This window comes from Chrysochloris asiatica, unplaced genomic scaffold (assembly GCF_000296735.1).
Source record: "Chrysochloris asiatica unplaced genomic scaffold, ChrAsi1.0 scaffold00007, whole genome shotgun sequence".
NCBI lineage: Eukaryota > Metazoa > Chordata > Mammalia > Afrosoricida > Chrysochloridae > Chrysochloris > Chrysochloris asiatica.
Genome location: NW_006408525.1, coordinates 28,344,677 through 28,365,779, shown reverse-complemented (window position 1 = coordinate 28,365,779; position 21,103 = coordinate 28,344,677). Strand labels below are relative to the sequence as shown.

Sequence of the window (21,103 nt, the reverse complement as noted above, 5' to 3'; positions counted from 1 at the left end):
GTCCAACTCCACAGAGAACTCATGGTCAATCACTGAGTGCCTGACGGCATTCTGGGGAGGCGCTTCTGCAGGAGGCCCCAGGCTTTCTCCACCTTTGGGCATGTCAGAATGGTGGAAGAAGAAAAAGAGGGCATGGTTGGGCAGGCAACCCCCTAAACACTACCTCTCCACAACCTAGCCTTTCCTTGGGCACCAACCTGGTGCTGAGTGACCTGCGGCTCCCACAATGTGCTCAACACCACATGGCTCTGGTCCACAAGCTGCTGCCCACTCATCTGACTCTGCAGCCGGCTTTGTGCCGCAGCTTCACTCAGGCCATCGCGCTCCACGATGCGCCGCACAGCCTGGGCACAGGTGAGGCATTTGGTCAGGAAGGATGCTGAGCTCAGCAGGCTGCAGTATGCAATGGGGGTGTGGTGGGGACTGAGCTGCAGATACCTCAGTCTCAGGGATGACAACGGTCCACACCTCATGCACCATGTTCTGCCAGCCGGCTTCAAGCAGCATGGCTGCATCAATCACGCACACATGCTTTCCTGTGGGAAGACCCTAGTCACTGCCAGCAACACCCTGTTATACTGGCCCCCAGTTAAAGTGCCCAGGAAATGGTCCCAGGGAAACGTGTCTAGTGAGAGCCAGGGAAGCTCCCAGAATCTGCTTAAGTGTCCTCCTTGGCTGCTCATCCTTCTTACACACCCTCTGTCACAGCCTGAGCCATCTCTTCTTGGGCTAGCTTTGCAATAACTGGCCACATAATGTCTGTGAGTATCTTCAGCTGCTTCTGGAAAGGGGCAGAGAGAGTACAGGTAGATGTTACCTTCCCTCAGCGCTGGAGCTCCCAGAGGGGGTGGTAACGGGAGCAAATGAATAAGAATCAGTATTATTCGGGGCCAGACCAGAGAGGTCAACTGGATCCCAGCCCTTAGCCCCTGGATAGGTGTTTACCTTGTTCCCAAACACCCGGCTGCCTAGAATCTTCCTGTTGATGATGCCATCTTTATGAAGAATATCTGGATGACAACATTAGAGACCTGAGCAAGGAGGCCAGGTGATCTCCTCACTTCAGGTCACCTCCAGCCTTCCCCTGCCATTACCTGGTCCAAAGGCTTCTACTACAGGCTGGTAGGCAGGGCCGCCTGGGGCATAGGCCCGATGGCCTAGGTGGTCACTGTCGATGACGTAGGCCCCCAGTCCCTTCAGCCGACGAGCTATTGAGCTCTTCCCAGAACCACTAATGCCCGTCAACCCAATCACGTAGAGATTTTGGGGAAGCTCTGGACTCTTCTGGGGGTAGATGAGAGAGGGAACCCCAGTTACTAAGCTCATGCTTGGGGAAAACCCCTGGGCTCCATCATCCAATATGTCCAGCCCACCTAAGTGGGTTGGGGACCTACATGTGGTGATCGAAGCAGATTTCCCAGCATTCGGTGGCGGAAACTGGAGGAACTGACTTTATCCTCTTCATTTTCCTTGTGACTTGGATCCTTCAGCAGCTGGATCTGGTACAAGGCAAGCTCCTCCAGGTTCTGAGGTAAATGGGGAGAAGTCGGGGGAAGTAGAGAGGGCTGAGAAGGGCAAATCCTGACCCCCAACCTGCCCTTTCTTCCCCTAAATCCCATGCTCCTGCTTCAATTCAGAAGGCATTCTGGGACCCAGTTCCTTCCCACCACCTGGAACATTCTCTTCCCTTCTCTGGGGCCACAGTACTTCCAACAGCCTCCCACAGTAGCCTTCCCCACTCCCACCCACTCCCTCTGCCAGTCTCCCTCAGGGGTTACATTCTCAAGGCGGAAGCGGTTGACAGCCATCCCCCCACGATAGGTCTCCTCGCTGACCACCAGGAACTCCAGAGAGGGGTCAGAGCCAGCGGGCCCATAGGGGTCCAGCAAGGGGATGAGATCAAAAGTCAAGGAGGGCTTGATGTCCACCAGGAACTCACTCAGATGTTCCACACGTACTGCATAGGGTTGGAGCAGCTCAGGGAGCAACTTGCCTGGGGAAGGAGCCGGAAAAATGGTGAGACCTTTTTTACTGGGGAGAAAGAATATGTGACAGTTTGGGCGATTTGGAAAAGGGTATTCCTTGGTAACTGTATCTCTAGAGGGAGCGGTGGGCAGAGTGAGCCAAGTTGGGAAGTGGCCTGTGGGTGGGGGGCCGGGAGGAAGCAGGTGAGCACAGTAGTTGCTGGACGGGTCAGCCTGTACCCAGAGAACAAGCCACCAGCTAAGCACTCCAGAGAAATAGCAGTGCAAGTGGGCATGAGCCAGATGGAGCATCACAAGATCTAACACCATCTTCCAGGTCCTCTTAGTGCCTCTGGCATGACTCCCTACAACGAAGGTGCCAAATTTGAAGGCTCATCATCTGGAGAGCTTGTTGAAGATTCCCTGGCTCCACACTGGGGGAATCATGATTCAGTGGTAACTGGCCCACACATTAAGACAGCTGGATCTATTCATTTGACACAATTTCCCTAGCACCAACCGAGTGCCAGGTACTACTGCACGTTTGGGACAGGTGTGAACTAGTGGATGTTCTCACCCTTCCTCAATCCTGACATACGGAGAGGGCGCAAAGACTTGGGGTTTTCCAGGTTCTAATCCAGGGTCCCTGTCACTCACTCTTCAGCAGGTCTCTGTCTGCCACTCCCACCACAAGCCGCTCCTGGGCCAGGATGCAGGAGACGCTGAGGAGCACCTTGTGGGCATTGTGTAGCCGGTCAAACGTGCCACCCACAGCCCCACGGTGATAACCACGCACTGGCTGTTTCGGAGACCTGGCAACAGGGGAGGCTGGCTTGACGGTAGAGGATGAGGGGACATCCTGGGGCTCCAGGGGTGGCTGCTTAGAACCATACTCGGGATATAGCAGCACGGAAGACAGTTGTGGGCAACAACTGTAACAGCTGGTGGCATAGCGCTCTAGCTGTTGCTTGACCGGGTTGTACTGGCTGCCATCCAGGGTCTGGAAGTCAGTCAGCACTACTTCGGGTGGGTGGGCCAGGTTCTGGACTGAGCTGAACTGAGGAGGGAGAAAGGCGCTTTTGGCTCGGATATTGGTCAGCAGGACCCGGATGTCCAAGTGCCTGTGGACATCGGCACCTGCGTAGAGGTGAGTGATGACATCAAGGACCTCAAACGTGGCCTGCACAGGGCTGGACTCGGGCTGAGCGGGGCCTTCCAGGCTCAGGCCAGGCTGCAGATGGACATAGAGCGTGTGGTTCACCAGCCGGGCCGCCGAGGTTAGGATGGGCGCCAGGCGAGGGGTCAAGGAGGCCAGAGGCGTCGTCAGCACTAAGAGGCCTGACCGGAACGCGGCCATGCTGCCCGGCCTGCGGATAGTTAGGGAGATGAGACGAGGGTGATTGAGGGGAATGCGGCCGACGCCGAGGGTGAAGCACGGGCCTTGGACTCCGGGGGAGGGGACCTGGGTCAGGGGCAGGGTGTCAGTGCTGATCGAGAGGAACCTGGGAGACGGAGAGGGAGCTTGGCAGATAGCCCCCGGGGCTGTCGTCTGAGTCTCGGTTTCCTCATCTCTTGGGCAGGGCGGTGAATTCACTGAACCGAATCGAAATGCTGGGAGTAGGAAACTGGGCAGGAGCCCTGAGTCACAGGCTTAGGGATCTGGGAGTCCTGGGGCCTCTTGCTAAGCTGCACAACGATCTTCAAGGAACCGGGGGTTACGGGGAAGAGGTACAGGGGGTATTCAGACTCGGCCCCTACTCACTGATGCCTCCAGGCTCGGCTCGGGCTGTAGGGCCGAGGAGGATAGCCGACCTGCGACCCGGAACCGCTAGCTCAGGAGACATGACTCCGAGCTACGGTGTCTGAGAAAGCTCATATTACTCTTTTGGGCCAAAGCGAGATTCTCGCGAGCTTTACCGTGACTTGGTGCCGGTCCAGCCGATGGGGCGGGGCTGGCTCCTGAGTGTCCGTAGTCGCGGGTCCAAGCCCCTCGGAACCTGAATGGAGAAGGCAAAGGAAATTTGAAGATTCGTTTCATGGATCGCCTTCGGGTCACCCTGCAGGCAACAGCAAAGCCAGAACTAACATTCGGCTTAAATTATGGAGACGAAGGTGGGTGTCGTAGGGTTTTGCACATGAACCAGGGTTTGTGTCTCCGAAGCCCGCCTGGTTCCTTCCTAGTCCGAGAATCCTCACGTGAAAGGCACAAAACCGTCCATATCTCACAGATGAGAAAATACGCCCTGTACGTTCAGGCGACATCTAGGGAAGTCATGCGAGGAGCCGGTGCTTCCGGCTCCTCTGGGGTGCTCTCAGCACCAGCCAGATGCAGCGATGAGCCTGTTTGTGGGGTCGTTAAACGCGAAGAGTTCTGCGTGTAAAACTGAGAAAAGGAAGTGGGGACAGGGGATCTGAAAGGCCAAAACGGAGTCCAACGGTGACGGATTTACCATGAAGCTAATGAATGCTAAAGGCTAGTTAGTGAGAGTCTTCGTGGTGGGGAGGGCAAACCAGGCTGCTATCTATCAGGAAACATTTTCAATCAATTGCCCAGAGATCTCAGAAGAAAGGTAAACGAATCGCCAAGGCTGGAATAACATGCGTTCGTTATCCTGAACTAAATAAACACTTCTTCGTAATTTTGTTTGTCCTTTGTAGTCTTTTTCTTAAAGTGTATCAGCCTCAGGCGCCACAATACTTGGAACTGATTTTGGAGTCCAGGATCAAAGAGTTGTAGAGCCACAAAGGCATCTTAAGATGAGTTTTAAACAGAGGACCCGATTTGAAGAGGCAAACAGGAAGAGTTACCAGAAAGTGATGATGTCCTATGCCCACACGCCAAACCAGAAATCAATCCACTACCATCCAGGTGGCTCTGACCCTACAGGACAAATTAGAATTGTCCCATGGTGTTTCCAGGGCTAGAATCTTGACAGGAACAGACTGTAACATCTTTCTCCTTGGAGTTGCAGTGGGTTCCAGCTGCATCCATTCTAGGGAGCAGCTGAGCCCTTAACCACTCACTATATCAATAGGACTCCCTTGCCCACACACAGTAACGATTATTTAGTATTATCTGTATTTGGTTGATTATGTGCTATGGAGTCAGTTCTAACTCATAGTGAACCTGTGTAGGGTTTCCGAGACTGTAATCTTTACTGGAGCAGAAAATCTTATCTTTCTCCTGCAGAATGGCTGGTAGTTTTGAACTGCTTACCTTGAGGTTAGTAGCTCAACTCATAACCACTACGCTACTAGAGTCCTTACATGTGTATTTAATGCTTCCTAAATGCTGGTGTGGACTCCTGGTGTGGCGCTGTAGGATCAGAACTGGATTGCGAACCACAACGTCAGCAGTTCAAACCCGCCAGTTGCTCCTTGAAAACTGTATACAAGGTTGCTATGTGTCAGAACCAACTCAAAGGCATTTAACAACAACAACAAACTGGTGTGATGCTGTAAGATCAGCACTGGACTGCGAACCACTAGGTCAGTAGTTCAAACCCACCAGCTGCTCCTCGGAAATTTATACAGGGTCTCTGAGTCAAAACCAATTCGACAGCACTTCAACAACGTACAGCCTGGATGGATTCCTGATGTGGCACTGTGGAATGAGCACTGGACTGCAAAACACAGGTTGGTGATTCAAACCCACCAACTGCTTCTCAGATACCCTATACAGCCTGGAATCCTGGTGTGGTGTTGGAGAGAGAAACAGAGTCAAGGAGTGCAGCAATGACTTTGGACTGAAGAGTTGCTCTTTGGGCAGCCCATTAGGTCTATTAAATATCAAGTGGAAAAGATGAGTAGGCAGTTGAAGTTACAAACCTTGAATTTGTGGGTAACCATGGAGATAGGTGGTTTGTTTTTTTTAAGGTGGGCTCATCAACATATGAATTCCACTCAGAGTCACAGGACTGCATGAGGTTTTTAAGGTATGAATGAATGTATGGGCAAGATGGGATGGCATGTCTCCTTCCAGCCCTGCCCCAGGTATGACCCTCATACAGAGACTCCCACTGAGACACAAAGGAGCACCTAGGGGAGAGAAGCTGGACTCAGAACAGGTCCTATGTCTCAGAGCTTCATTCCACCTTGGCCTGTCCCCTTCCGAGGTGCAGTAGGGGCAGCAGATCCATCTGGCCAGCAAGGTGAGGCGGCTCCTTCCTGTCTGTTCCACAAGAGCACAGGGCAGGCAGTGCAACAGGCTTAGAGAAGAGCCTTCTATGGCAGTAAAGGCAGGTCAGGCTGTATTTAGCGCCTCCTTCCTCCAATTCCCCACAAGAGCCCTAAGAGCCCTAGTCTATTCCCACGTCTCCAACTCTCTGCTACCATCACCCCCTTTGCTCTTTCCCTGCTTTCAGACTACAAACCTGCCTCAGTACTGTCCCTTAGTGGGGGCCTGGCTCCTTTCCTCTGCTTGCAACTTCTTCACTTAGCATGCTTTCCACCCTTCTCATGCATCAGGTGTTCTGGTGTGGGGCTGTGGGCTAAAGTGCTGGACCGCAAAGTCAGTTTGAACTGCAAGGTCAGTGGTTCAGGCTCACCAGCTGCTCCTTGGAAACTCTATACAGGGTCACTATGGGTCAAAACCAACTTGTTGACACTTAACAATATAACATGCATCAGGGTTCCCAGGAAGACTGAAGGAGCGTGTTACCACAACCTTGTAACCAAATTCTGTGATTTCTGACGCTCATGCCCCCTCTGCTGTGCCCAGGAAGGTGGACAGACCATTGGGTAGATCAACCAGGAACTGCAGGTACTGCCCATTTCCATAGTGAGAGGCCATTTGGGGCTGGTAGAGACCTCTCCTGTTTTGTTTGGGAGTAGTTGGGGGGAGGAGGAAGTGGTAGGAAATGGGACCATCTCTCTTGGATTCATTTAGCCTTGTTCTTTACACATCTGGCTTTTGAATGGGAATATAATAACAATAGAATATTAGTGGAGGAGTCCTGGTGTGGCACTCACTGTAGGTTATGTACTCGGCTGCACAGTCGGTTTGAACTGCAAGGTTGGTGGTTCAAACTCACGAACCACTCCTTGGAAACCTATACAGGGTTGTTATGAGTTGGAACCAACTCGACAGCGCTTATAATAATAATAAGAATACTAGGAGTAATAATCCTGCTAGTACATCTGCTAGATGACTTTCAGGCATTATTTCATTGGTGCCACAGTGATGAAATCACTTGGCTGCTAACCAAAATGTCTGTGGTTCAAATCCACCCAACGCTCCCAGAAAGAAAACACCAGTGATCTGTTCTTGTAAAGATTAAGGTTGTTGTTAAGTGCTGTCGAGTCGGGTCTGACCCTGTATAGGGATTCTGAGGAGTGGCTGGTGAGCTTTAACCGCCAACCTGGTGGTTCAAACTGACTTTGAAGTCCAGCACAGTAACCCAGTGCCACACCAGGATTCCTTGTAAAGATTGTTGTTGTTGTTGTTAGGTGCCATTGAGTCGGTACCGACCCATAGCAACCCTATGCACAGCAGAACGAAACACTGCTCGATCCTGGCCCACCCTCACTACTGTCGCCACGCTTGAGTCCATCAATGCTGCCACTTGGTCAATGCATCTTGTTGGGGGTCTTCCTCTTTTTTCTCTGACCCTCCACGGTACCAAATATGATATCCTCCAGCGACTGGTCCTTCCTGACAATATGTCTGAAGTATGAGAGTCGAAATTTGGTCATCTTGGCCTCCAAGGAGGCTGCACTTCTTCCAAAACAGATCTATTGGTTCTTTTGGCAGCCTGTGGCACTTTCAATATTCTCATCCAACACCATAATTCAAAGGCATCAATTCTTCTACGGTCTTCCTTCTTCACTGTCAAGCGTTCACATGCATATGAGGTTATTGAAAATGCCATGGCTCGGGTCAGGCGCACCTTAGTCCTCAAGCTGACATCTTTGCTCTTCAACACTTTAAAAAGGTCTTGTGCAGCAGATTTACCTAATATAATACATTGTTTGATTTCTTCACTGCTGCTTCCATGAGTGTTGATAGTTGATCCAAGAAGAATGAAGTCCTTGACAACTTCAATCTTTTGTCCATTGATAAGAATGTTGTTTATTGGTCCAGTGGTGAGGATTTTGGTTTTCTTTACATTGAGATGTAATCCATACCGAAGGCTGTGCTCTTTGATTACAGCCTAGGAAATCCGATAGGGCAGTTCTATTCTATCCTATAAGGTCGCTGTCAGTCAGAATTGACTTGTCAGCGCACAGTAATACCATCAACCCCACCAGTGGACACCTGGGAAGACAGACTTGGAGATCTGTCTCCACAACGTCCGTCTTAAAAACCGTATGGAGGCTGTTCCACTCTGACACACATGGGGTGGCCAGGAGTCAGAAGACTGGGCGGTTGTTAACAACCACCCTTGAGATAGATATTATCATACCCATTTTACAGGTAAGAAAACTGGCCCAGAGAAATGCAGGATCTAGCCTGAGGTCTCGGCTAAAGGGGTCCCAACTCCTCCCACCTGGGTCCATCTAACACTGCTGTAGATGCCCTTTGGGGGTATTTAAGGTCAGATCATTCCCTGATTATGTCACAGACATGGTGGCTTAAACCTTGAATAGTCCTCCCTCTCTCTGGCCCTCAGGTTTCCTGTAGTTAGAGCCAGGACTAATAGGACCTGCCCTGATCACCCACTCATGGCCAGCACCATCAGAAGCCAGAAGCCAGCCAGTGGTCACTCAAGGGCCGCAGAGCTGGGACAGCACACCACTACCCCCACGCGGAGATTGCACACCCCCGGGGGCTCAAAGGAAAGCTCTGCAGACAGAGTTGTTGTTGTTAAGTGCCGCGGAGTGGATTCCGACCCATAGCGACCCTGTACAGGGTTTCCGAGGCTGTAAATTTTACGGGAGCAGAAAGCCTCATCTTTCTTCCACGGAGCGGCTGGTAGTTTCGAACTGCTGACCTTAAGGTTCGCAACCTGATTCGTAACCACTACGCTACCAGAGTTGTTGTTATGTGCCATCTTGAGTCGGTTCCGACCCATAGCGACCCTCTAGAGGGTTTCCAAGGAGCGACTGGTGAGCTTGAACCACCAACCTTGCAGTTCAAACTGACTCTCCAGTCTAGCGCATTAACCCACAGCGCCACACCACGATACCAGAGTAGGAAACCTTTATTGAAGGGCAGCAGGAGGGGTACCACACTCAGGGACTTCCAGTCCCGCAGGCCCAGCCTCTGCTGATGCGCGCTCGGGGTCCTCGGCTGACTCATCTTCGAACACTGCGCGGTGCATGGCGGCCAAATAGCTGCAGCCGCTGGGGTCGGTGAGGCGCATACGTAACAGGGGCAGAAAGCGTTCGGTGGTGAAGTAACGCAGCGCGGGCCGAGGATCGCGCAGGGCCTTGAGGAAGACCTGCAGCAACATAAGGAATCCGTGAGCTAGTGCGGGCGGGGTGCAAGCCCAGCGGCCGCCCCATCTCACGGTGTCCCACCCGGCACCCACCTCTGTTACTTCCTCCGGGTTCTGTGCCGCCTCACGGAAGACCCGCTCATAGTGGCGCTGGTAGCAGGAGAAGAGATGGCAGGTTTCGGCGTCCGCGTTGTGCAGCGCCCCACCAGGGCCGCCCTCCAGCTTCTCCTGGAAGGCGGTGTGCACAGGGCCACACTCGATGAGGCTCACGCTGCAAGCGAACAGCAGCGGATGGGTGGGGAGCCGGAGCCCCCAGGGCCAGCGGCAGGGGAAGCAGGTCAGGAGAGGTCAGTGCACAGATGGCGGGAGCTCGGGGCAACCGGAGCATTTGCACAGCGGTTTCCTACCCATAAAGCGCTTCGTGGCCACTTGAGGGTGTGGGAGAGACCCTGGAGTCAGAATTCGAATTCGCAGCTGTGTGACCTTGGGCCAATCACATACCCTCTCTGAGACTGCGTTTCCCAAGAACAATACCTCGCCAGGAAGGTTGCCTTGAGAGCTAAGGTATCATGCATACCCAGTACAGTACCAGGCACAAAACAAATACAAGAGGAGCAGGGAGGGGGCGGGGAGAATGGTTGCAACAAGACCGGGTGCTGGGGCTCCTACGGTTGGGGGTGAGGGGGCGGTGACTTACTGGACCCCGAAAACCGGCAGCAGAATCCCCAGACTCTCGCATAAACCTTCTAGGGCGAACTTGCTGGCGCAGTAAATGGCGTTGAAGGGCAGCGCTTAAAGGGGAGATGAGGTTGTTGAGAAGATGAGGTGGTCTCCTTATGCCTCTGGTAAAGAGCTAGCTACAGCTCCTCGAAGCTCCACCTCCTTGCCCCGCGGTCCCGCCGCAGATCACTTACCCATTAAACCTCCCACGCTCCCGGTCACCAACACACGCCCAGAGCGGCGTTTTTTCATGTCCGGCAGGAAGGCCTGTAGCATCCGCACTGTACCTGCCACATTCACGTTCAGCACAGAGTCCACGGCGCCAGCCACGTGTGCCTCCAGCGGCCCGAGTAGGCCCCGGCCCGCGTTACACACTGCAGGGACAGAGACATAGCCCGCCTGCTTCACCCACCGCCCTCAGCCTGTGCCTGGCCCCTGGGGTTCCCTGGGCTTCGGAGCATCCAGGTTTGGACACAGGAGTGGGAAGTCTCACCCAGCACATCCACACGGCCCTCGGCCACACTGGCACGGGCAGCGGCCACAGACTCACAGTCCCTCACATCCAATTGCAGTGTCTCCAGGGACCCAGGAGGGCATCCTCGGGCCCGAGCTGCTTCCCACAGTGGGCCCTGATCCTTCAGGTCCCTCAGCGTGGCATACACTGGAAATTCAAGGTTTAGGCAAAGATAAGAATCTGAATCCCTGTTCCTCTCCCTTGGCTCACTGAGGCCATGGGCTCTGCCTTTTCTGCATCCCCATCCCTGTATCCTCATATACCTTTGAAACTCTGGGATGGGTCCGATGCCAGACGCAGGGCCAGGTGCAGTCCGATGCCCGAAGAGCAGCCGGTGATGAGCACCACAGTGCGGTCCATGGTGAGAACCTTTTGCAGATAGCTAGTCACAGGCTCTGGTCACAGGGCTAAATATCTACTTGGCCCCACCCTTGCCTGCGGGTGCCCCCACCTCTTGTTGTGTCTGTTGTGTAATCTCAAGGCTGAGCCTGCCTGTGGATGCCTGGTGGCTCCCTACCCTGCCCTAGGTCAAGGCAGAAATGAGGCACCTACTAGGAACACCTGACCTGCCTTTGTTGCTGCCCAGAGGGCGGGAGGAGGGACTTTCGCTTTGCAAGATGGTGTGGCCCCTCATTTAGGCACTTCTGTCCTACCACAAGTGTCATTTCCAGAGTTTGCCTGCTGCCCAGGGGATGAAAATAAATACTTTCGAAGGGGATGCTTAGCTCAAAGGCCAGGGGGTAAAATTTAAATTGGGAAAGTTGATGCTAGTGATGGTGTGGGGGGGAGCTGGCCCTACACCTGGGTCCACGCTGAACTTGGGTCCACCCTGAGTCCTCCCAGGCATCCTGATAATGACTTTTTCACTCTGACAGACAGGCTAGGACTGATTCATCAGTTTATTGATTTGACACAAAACAGTACTTTGACACCAAATTCGGAATGGTGGTGGAGGGCAGCTAGACTCCCCCATACCTGATCCTATCAGCAGGTCTTACATTCCTTCTCTCAGACCTGAGGACCTCCAGTGATGCTTGTCCAGTTGCAGGCCCTGGGAACCTGCCTTGACCTGGCATTTGGGAAGAACATGACTCAAGGAGGATCAAATCGTCACAAGGAGCCGGCTACCCACTGAGGGTAATATTTGAGGAAGAGTTTCTTAGCCAAGTCCACAGTGTCACCTTGCGGCTGGCTAGGATATCTCTTTGTGCTGAGAACAAAGGCCTGCTCCAGCTGGAAGACATCCTTATCAAACTGGTGTTGTTGGAACGGTACGTCTTGGACTAAGCTCTCAACCAATGTCCCCACAAAGAGCTGCCAGCGGGGGGTGTAGTAGTCAGCCACCAATCCTGCGAACTGCTTGTTAGCGTAGTCTAGGATATTTCCCACAGGTCCCCACAGGGTCAGCTGGTAGCGGCTGTTCTGCTCAAAGAAGTGGGCCTCAGCTTCACTGACCGCTGCCATCCTGGCCTGCTCCAGCCAGCTGCCCAGCAGGAAGTGGTGGTCACTAGCCAGCACCTCATCCAATGCAGGCAGAAGCTCATAGACCAGGACGCCTCCAGCCCTAAGCAAGTGAACCAGCTCCTTGTTGAGGTAGGCAGTCCTCACCTCCTCATAGTACAAGCTGACCAGTTCCTGGGCTGCTTGGCGAGTGACGTCCAGCAAGTCATAGCGGAAGGCTGGGGTGGTGGCCAGGGTTGGAGCAGTTGTTAGCAGCAGCCGCCAGGCCTCAAATACATCTGATCGGTTGTACCAGACAGTGGTGTTCATCTGTAAGGACGGTCGCTTGACTAGTGGGCTGCGATTGTGCCCACTGCAGGCCTCGCCAGAGCAATTGTAGACACTCCTGAGCAGGAGTCTCCATGCTGCCTCTGTACCCTGCTGGTGGCCCCCATACCGCCGGTCAGCAAAATTAGTCACCCAGGCCCTTAAATCTGGTATTGGGTCCTTCCGCCAGCCCAGTTCAGCCATGAGGGCGTAGACCATTTCATTCTGGCCAATGCCTTCAGGGGCCATGCCTGTACCCACCATGGTGGAGTTGGGGAAGAGGCGGGCAACTGCAGGGCCTTGGTTCACAGCCTCCAGAGTTCCAAACAGGCCGTGGTTGCCCCCGAAATTATGCAACATGCACCAGATGAAGGGCTGGCCTTGGAAGGAAGCCGTGCGGGTGTACACAGGCTGGGTCTCAGCAAACAGGTCGAGAACCAGGAGACGGCCACAGGGAACAGCCCCCAACACAGCCCCAATCTGGGCAGGCCCCCAGAACTGGGGCTGGTGCTGGAAGAGCCAGCCTTGAAGCAGCCACACAGCCTCAGGGTCTACTGTGGAGGGGGAAGGGAGGAAGGGAAATAGAGAAGAGGGTCAGGGGAACATTTTCCCCATTCTTCAGATAAGTGGTTCTTTCTACCACAAGACACTCTGGGGTTTAGAATTTACCTTTACCCAAAGAATGTGGTCTTTGTCCTTGGTTCCTAAGATAAAATATCTTTTTAAAACCTTGGAATTTATGTGTTTTTTCTAAAGATTCCAGGCTCCATGGAACAGATGAGATGATATGATGAGGTGACTTGGGGAGAGAGCCCTCATGACTCCCCAGTGGCATTCGCACACAGGAGGGGAGAAATACAGGGCTGGAATCTGCATTACATAATGAGTCAGAACCAACTGGACGGTACTTAAGAACAGCAACACATGTGACTACTGAGTCCTCGGGTGCTGTAGGATAAGCACTGGACCACAAGGTCAACGGTTCAAACACACCAGCCACTCCTTGGAAACCCTACACAGGGTTGCTATGAGTAGGAATAGACTCAATGGCACTTAACACCACCAACATGACCCCAAATAAAAGGTCTGTGCCTGGCTTATGGAAGACCCCATTGGAGCTTTGTGCTGGGACCCCCCACCCCCCCCAGACCTCACCCTCTTCCTCGCTCCCATTTGTATCTTCTTCTTCATAAGTACGGTACTTTCTGTGAATTCTATACATTATCAAACCCAAAGGAGTCAGTAGGTCAGAAGGGAGGGAGCCCTGGGGGTCTCCAGAGCTTACTGCTAGCATCCTGAAGAGGTGGTGGGAAAAACCCTGAATTTGCAGCCAGCAGGTCAGAAGTCAAACTTGTCACTAGCATCTGCCTACCAGTCTGTAGTACAGGGTCCTTTTAATTTGTGAGCTCTGACTTCATTCCGGGTGGCTAACGTCAGAGAAAGAAGTGATATGGAGGCAGCTGGTCAGAACTAAACAGAGAAGTGAAAAGTGGGGAGTTGTTCCATCTGCTCTCACTTCCTTCCCCCCCTACCCCCAGCAACAGGACATTCCATCAACATGTATCTTCCCCTATCCTGCCCTTTCTCCACAGCTGGGAGCACCAAGACTGTGCTGGCACATGCTGCTGAGCTGATTTGGACTCAGCAGCCCGATGTGATAGAGTAGAACTGCTTCATAGGAATTTCTAGGCTATAATTTTTTCAAGGACAAATAGCCAGGTCTTTCTCCTGCAGAACCACTGGGTTGGTTTGAACCTCCAACATTTTGGTTAGCAGCTGAGTGCTTAATCATGGCACCAACTGGGCTCCTGTGATGGTGTTTATCAAGTTGTATGAAGCATCAGAGTTATCCAGAAGGCTTGAGAAAGCAATGATTCCTGGACCTTAGGCCTGGACAACCTGTTCAACAAGTCTGACGTGGGCTTGAGAATTTGTGTGTCTGGGTGAGAGGCATGCTACTGCTGCTGCTGCTCTGGGTCCGCCTGAGGCAGTGCTGCTCCAAGAAACCTGAGTGAATCTGCTCCCGGCCTGGGCCTGGCTGACACAGAGACCTGCCCACCCAGCCATTCCTGACCCGGCCTGGGCCCCTCGCTCCCTCCACTGTAAGTGGCAGAAACACTGCTTCCCATTACCTACTGCATCACTCAAGTCAAAACCAAAGAAACTACTTTCGATAGCCAACACTCAATCAGTGTTAACTCTGAGCCAGGCGTCATTCTACCTATGAGGCAGCCCCGTTTTACAGATGAAGCAACTGAGGCACTGGGAGGGTGGAAACACCACTCCAGGCTCTGAGGCCAAATGACCTGATCTGGCTCCAGAGGTTACGTTCTCAACCCCCGTGCGCGTCAATGAGATGATGTGTGTGTACAAGTGCTTTAGATGCTGGAAAGTTCTGTGTCACAGTCCCTCCTTTGATCCCCACTTGACCTCTGCCACCCCAAATTGATCATCCTGCAGACTTTCCCTTCTTGCTTCCTGGGCATCATACCTGTGGTCATGGCCTGGTATACAGCAGCAGTGGCTGCGGCGAGGTAGGCAGGCTCTGAGGAGGGGGGCTGCATCTCGTTGAAAGTGTCGGCACCATAGATGTGGTCTGTGCCAAACTCTTTGGTCAGCTCCCGCAGGAAGAGACTCCCAATAATGGGGAACATGGGGTCCCCCGGAGCCAGGAGGAAGGAGCAGGAGTAGGAGCAGTTGAAGTGTCCCCAGCTGCCCATCTGGGTGACATTGACCAGAGGGAATACCCTAGTGGTAGGATGACAGCCAAGATGTTTACTGGGTGTACGTGGGACATACCCCAACTCTCATCCCTGCCCGCAAGTACCGCTAATTCCCAGAACATGTGTACACAAAGCTACTCCAGCTGACAAGATTCTCATCTTGGCCCCAAACCCCTTCCGCAGCCTCACAAGTTTACTGACCTACAGCCCTGGACCACAGCTTGGCTTCAGGCCTCCATGCCTTTACACAAGCCATGCTTATCTACTTGGTTACCCCTCAAAATCCTGTAAGCGGCACCTATTTTGGTATCTGGCCAAAACAAACAATACTCATGCTTTAAGACCTGGCTCAACCCCTGCTCTGCTCTGAGCCTCTGACCACCTTCCCAGGACGAATGGTCCTGACAGTGGGCCGTGGTCTATGTCCACTCTAATCACTAACAAGTCTCACTGGGGGCAGGGATTCAGTGCACCTTTGCCACTGTTTCTTCAGGGCCCAGGACAGAGTGGGTCTAACAGCCCCAGACTGTGAGACAAGCATTCACTCAGTGAGTGAGGGAGTAAGACTCCTGCAGCCAAGCAGACACATACAAGGCAGCAAGTGAGGTCAGCCGCTGGACTACTGAGCAGTGGGAACAGGAGGCCTGAGGGGAGTTGGCACTTTACAACTGAGGGGATGGAAGCACAGAGAAGTCACGTAATCTGCCCAAGGCTGTTAGCCAGAGGCAGAGACAGGAATTAAAACCAGAGCTTATGTTTCTCTCTAAATTATGTATATTGGGGCAAAACACATCCCCCTCTAAGCTGCATGGAGATGAGGGGGGCTCACCTAGTAATAGCCTTGGGGACATGTCCTGCGAACGCAGGCAGCACTGGGATCATGCCGAACGAGCGCATCCGGTCCAGAATCTGATGCTGGGAGGAGTGGGAGAGGGAGCTGGTGAGGGCCTGGGCCATAGGACTGAGTGAGGCTGGCCAAATACCAGTCTCCCGAGACCCATGACCACCCCAGCACCTCTTTCGTCCTCCACCTTTGCCATCCTCTTACCTGAAGGTAAAGCTGCTTGAGGTGCCAGGAACGGGGCAGAGGCCCACCCCAGCTGTGCAGGTTGCCCATGCGCTCCCAGGCAAGGAAGGCCGGACCAGTGAAGTACTCATTAATCTCTGACTGAGTTAGGCCCAAAGCCAGATACACCTGAGGAGGGATGAAACCCACACGCAGCAATATATTCATCCCTACTGGCTGAGTTCTTTCAACAAACACCCACTCATCTCTTCTGGGCTGGGTACTAGGGCTATAAAGACACACAGAAAGCAAGCCTTATTTGCAAGGAGCTTACAGTCCAGGAGAGGGAAACAGATCGGTTTCTGAACAGATGAGTTTACTGTGTCATGCTTGTCATGTACGTGAGGAGGTGGGACACAAGAGGCTTTCCCCAAACTGGAGAGAGAATGACAGAAGGCTTCATGGAGCAAGGATGACAACAGGTCTTTTTGGGAAGCCAGAAGGGAGGGAGGACTTCTGGGTGGAGGTCACAGAGGCAGCTGAGCAGCTAGCCTGACACAGGATGAAAGGGGAGCTATCCAGCAAGGCTTCTCAGCAGAAGGTCACTACCATATCTGCATTTCAGAAGGGAGTGGGAGCCCTGTTCTGAGGCTGTTATGGGTCCAGGGTGGGGGATGAGAACCTGAACTGAGGTAGTGGATAAGGATCTCAAGGAAGAGGCAGATCAAGAGCCGCTGGTGTGATGGACTCTATGGGATGAGGTGCATGCAGAGTGGGGCGGGGGACAGAGGAACCCCTGCTTCATGAGCTGTATGTAGTAGGGGCCTATTACAAAGTGCGTGCTCACTACACGTTTGTCTCAGGAGTGTGAGCCCGTGTTCAGAGGACTGGAACCACAGCACACCCTTCAAAACACTTCTCGAGCCCTTATTCTCTGTGTACCTGACACTGCGCTGGCCCAAGACAGGAGGGGACGAAAGGGTTGGCCCCTGCAGATGAGCCGGTGCAGTGGGCAGGAGAGCAGAGGAACCAGGAGGTCACGCACCCGCTGCCAGATGGCCTCCTGGCCGCTCCAGGCCAGCGCCAAGTTGATGCCGTTCAGCGCCATCCAGTCAATCTCCTGCTCCCAGCGGGCCCAGTCCCACCATACGAAGGAGTAGCTTTGTGTACACACATTCTGGTAATAGCGGTACCTGCAGGCAGGGGCAAGAGCTGACATATGTCCCTGAGAGCAGACAGGATGTCCCCCACCCTAAGTCTTGGGATATCTTAGAGAGGGGCCTGGTCCTGGAACAAGCCCGTGATCATATCTGGTCTAGTGGGAGGGGTTCCAAACATGGCCCCTCTACTGCTTCACTCCTATCTGAGACTCCGAGGGACCTGCCGCCTGTCCCCAGCACTTCCCCAGAATCCTAAAATGATCCCTGCCTACAGTGGCAAGTCCTAGAGCAGAGGGTGGGCGTGGCTCCTCAGTAAACTTCCTCATCAGGCAAGGGGTTGGGGGGAGAGAAAGGAGACAGTAAAATGTATTGACCCAACTCTACTCCAAATGTCCCTCAAATTCTCATAACCAACATTGTATGATGGATAATTCCATTTCTCTGATGAGTCCACTGAGGCTCCAAGAGGCCAAGGGACTTGCTCAAGGACACATCGCTTGTAGGGGCAGATCTGGGAGTTGAAGTTAGTTGTTGGATTTCCTTGCTAGTCTCACGTGTTTCTGCAGTGACTAGCCCAATGCAGAAGTGGGGCAGGGACTTCACAGGCAGGGCTGGCGCCGCGGGGCTAGAAGGAGGAGGCAACTGCAGGGGAGCGCCCTGGCCGCGGGGAGCGGTTTGAACCACCGGGCTGGGACCGAGTACCTGTTGGGTGTGGCCTCGGTCAGCTCCTGGGGCACGGCGGGCAGAGGCTGCGGGAGGTGCAGCTGGGAGCTGGACCAGGCCACGTGGCAGCCGCAGAAGTCGCGCAGGTAGCGGTATAGCCCCGCGGCGGCGGCCACGCCCGTGGAGCCCGTCACCCGCACTTGAGCTTCTGCGCCGCCGCCGCTCAGGCGGTAGGTGTCCAGGCCGGACTCCGCCGCCAGAGAGCGCTTCACCGTCACAGAGAAGTTAGCTGCCGGCCCGGATCCCAGCAGCCGTACCAGGAGGGCCCGCACGGCCGCCGCCTCCCGAGCCTCGTCCCCGGCCGAGTTCCCTGCTCCGGCCAAGAGCAGGAAACCCAAAGCCGCGGCCACCGTCACCGCCTCCATAGCCCAGCGGTCTCAGCCTGCCCGCGGTCCAGCCAGGGACCAAATCGAGATTCGCGGCCAGGGGGCGGAACGGTCTGCTTCCAATCAGCTGTAGACTTCAAGTCACGTGCAGCTAAAAGGCCCGTCTCAGGGAGACTTGACTTCCGGGTCTCAGGCTAAATGCTGAGCGTGTATTCTGACGACTTGAGGTCGGGGAGCGCGTGACCCTTGTAACATCAATTCAGGGCCGGGTGGGACCCATTTTCTTTCACAAAACCACTTCAGGAATAAGGCTATTCCCCATGCAAGTCACTTTCCATTCATCCAATAAATATTTTCGTTAGGTGTCGTTGATGGCGACTTTATGCACAAGAGAATGAAACATGGCTTGGTCCTGCGCCAATCTCACAATCGTTGCTACTGCCACTGTATCAGTTCATGTCGTTAAGGGTCTTCCTCTTTTTCACTGACGTTCCACTTTACCAAGCATGATGTCCTTCTCCAGGACCAGTCTCTCCTGATAATATGTCCGAAGTATGAGAGAGGTCTGGCCATCCTGGCTTCTAAGGAGCATTCTGGCTGTACTTCTTCCAAGACAGATTTGTTTGTTCTTCCTGCAGTCCATGGTACTTAGCATTAGCTATTGCCGTATCTAGGCAACTAGGACTCCTGGTGTGGCGCTGTAGGATCAGCACTGGACTGGGAATCACAAGGTTGGCAGCTCAAACCTACCAGCTGCTTCTCGGAAACCCTATACAGGGTCGCCATGAGTCAGAACCAACTTGACGACACTTAACTGGGCAGCTGGTGAATGGGGAAGACCTAGAAGGCAAATACTGATTATAAAGATTTGCCCTACAGTTGTAATGCGGTAAAAAGGTACAAAGCTACCAGACTGAGACAAGTAAAATGACACTTAATTTGAAACATCAAGGATGATTCACTAGGAAAAGGAGGAGGAAAGGAATCTCACTCAGCAGAATACATGCACACATGAAGCCCAAGAAGTTAAAGAGCTATGGGATTTGGGGAACTGAAAGCTCAGAGGCTGGAGGGATGGGCAGTGAATCATGTCGCTGTGGGAAGGCCCTGATGGGCTATGTATAGGGCTTTCCATTCGTTTTCAAAGGGAGTAACAACCAGACCCAAGTCTTCATTTTACAGATTGGTAAACTGAGGGCCAGAGGAGAAAGTGAATTGAGAATGATCGATAGCCACTAGGAAAGCAAGGTTAGGACTAGAAACCTGGGATCAACGCCCAGATTAGGGTTCTAGCAATTATCCCTCAAGGGAAGCAACTTTCAGGTTGCCCACTTGGATACAGGGTCTGAGTAGGAATGTGTGGTTGGGGGAGGCTATAGAAAGAATGCTGTTCCTAAAAGATCTCTTCATCCTTTTGGAGGCAGGTGTAGATTTTTTCAGATTACTAGGTCTGAGTAAAGAAATTTGGGGATTGGGAAGGGGTAAGAGGGTAAATGTCTACTTCAGAGAGTTCAGAGGCTGAATTGAACGAGAATACAAGAGTCCACTGCTCTGCCACCACCTGCCCACAGCTGCAGTAGCCCCTATGTAGGAGTCTTGGTACAGATATGGTCGCTGCTCCCCTGTTGTTTCCAGAATCTAGAGGTCCTCAGCCTTTCCCAGAGAGCAGTTCCAAAGTTGGACAGAGATGTGCCCTGATGGAGCATGTTGTTGTTGTTAAGTGCCATTGAGTCGGTTCTAACCCATAGCAACCCTGTATAGGGTTTCCGAGAAGCAGCTGGTGAGCTTGAACTTCCAAACTTGCAGTTCAAATGGCTTTGCAGTCTGGCAAACCCACAGCGCCACACCAGGACTCCTATGGAGCTTAGAGCCAGGGAGATTGATCAGCCTCTGCTCCTGGCTCATCTGTTTTCCCTGCATTTCTGGGTCTCAGGGTGCCTCTCTGTGGGGCTAAGTTTATTAGGCGTGGTGGTGGGATGCCGGCAGGGCTAGCAGGTTGGTGGGGGGAGGAGACAAGGGGCTGCACTTGGGCAGGCATTAAATCCATTTTAAATTTTTTCCTACTAGGCTGGGAACTCTTTGAGGACAGTAAAGTACTGTTAAAAAATTTTTTTTAGGATGAAATGTCAAATATTTGCTTAAAAGAGTGAGGAAGGTGTATTGTATTGATTTGGAAAGCTCTGCAAGCTATATTAAAATTTAAAAATAGGTCACAGCTGAGGGTAAAATACACTCCCACCTGTGTGTGTTTAAAGGCTATGTAAATAAGGTACTGGGTCTCTGAAGGTGGGAGGAAGAATTACTTTAATAACAGAGCCTTTTGTACTGTTTGCTCTTTTTATTATGTGCAATTAAAAAAATTAATGTGTGTGAAAATGTGCTTTCCACTCCCCATCTTGTCTTTTGCTTATGCACCCCAGGATGGTCAGGCCAACCCAGGCCCCTACTTCTCACAGCCCAGCTACAAAGTCGCCCCATCCTGCCAGGCAGGAGGAATAGTTCTTCCCTGTCTGGCCACCAGAGGGTAACCCTACACCTAGATATGGTTTGGGGAGGTGGAGGAGCTGGGAGGTTAGTCCATCTGAGTGGCTGAGGCTTGCTGCAGCTTTTTAAATTCCAGAGCACCTTTACCTTGGGGCAGAGAGAGGCTGAGGAGAGAGGAGAGAAGTGTCCTGATAGTGATGAAAAATCCCCCAATCTCTATGATGGTTAGGACTTCCCAAAGATGAGGGGCACTCCCCGCAAGAGGGGCACAGATTAACTCAAAAGGTATTGGAGTTCAATGATTGCACAAGAAGGGAGTAAGTATAAAGGCAAACCT

At 52.9% G+C, this 21,103-nt stretch overlaps 3 protein-coding genes across 3 annotated transcripts; all 3 read right to left on the bottom strand.

Moving 5' to 3' along the window:
* Positions 1 to 29: 29 nt before the first annotated feature.
* Positions 30 to 3,533, bottom strand: COASY (CoA synthase). Its single transcript, XM_006833703.1, is given in 11 exon segments — positions 30 to 92; positions 198 to 344; positions 439 to 536; positions 697 to 781; positions 946 to 1,010; positions 1,095 to 1,284; positions 1,395 to 1,526; positions 1,779 to 1,993; positions 2,622 to 3,331; positions 3,467 to 3,497; positions 3,500 to 3,533. Coding segments are annotated over 11 exon segments (1,770 nt in total).
* Positions 3,534 to 4,276: 743 nt separating this feature from the next.
* HSD17B1 (hydroxysteroid (17-beta) dehydrogenase 1) lies at positions 4,277 to 10,937 on the bottom strand. Its single transcript, XM_006833702.1, has 7 exons — positions 10,841 to 10,937; positions 10,557 to 10,724; positions 10,258 to 10,437; positions 10,041 to 10,134; positions 9,437 to 9,614; positions 9,133 to 9,346; positions 4,277 to 4,347 (listed from the first exon to the last, which is right to left on the bottom strand). The coding sequence occupies exons 1-7, from the start codon at positions 10,935 to 10,937 to the stop codon at positions 4,277 to 4,279; spliced, it is 1,002 nt and encodes a 333-aa protein (XP_006833765.1).
* Positions 10,938 to 11,687: 750 nt separating this feature from the next.
* On the bottom strand, positions 11,688 to 18,321 carry NAGLU (N-acetylglucosaminidase, alpha). The gene is made up of 6 exons (XM_006833701.1): positions 17,936 to 18,321; positions 17,119 to 17,266; positions 16,116 to 16,262; positions 15,897 to 15,982; positions 14,836 to 15,092; positions 11,688 to 12,898 (listed from the first exon to the last, which is right to left on the bottom strand). The coding sequence occupies exons 1-6, from the start codon at positions 18,319 to 18,321 to the stop codon at positions 11,688 to 11,690; spliced, it is 2,235 nt and encodes a 744-aa protein (XP_006833764.1).
* Positions 18,322 to 21,103: the final 2,782 nt, after the last annotated feature.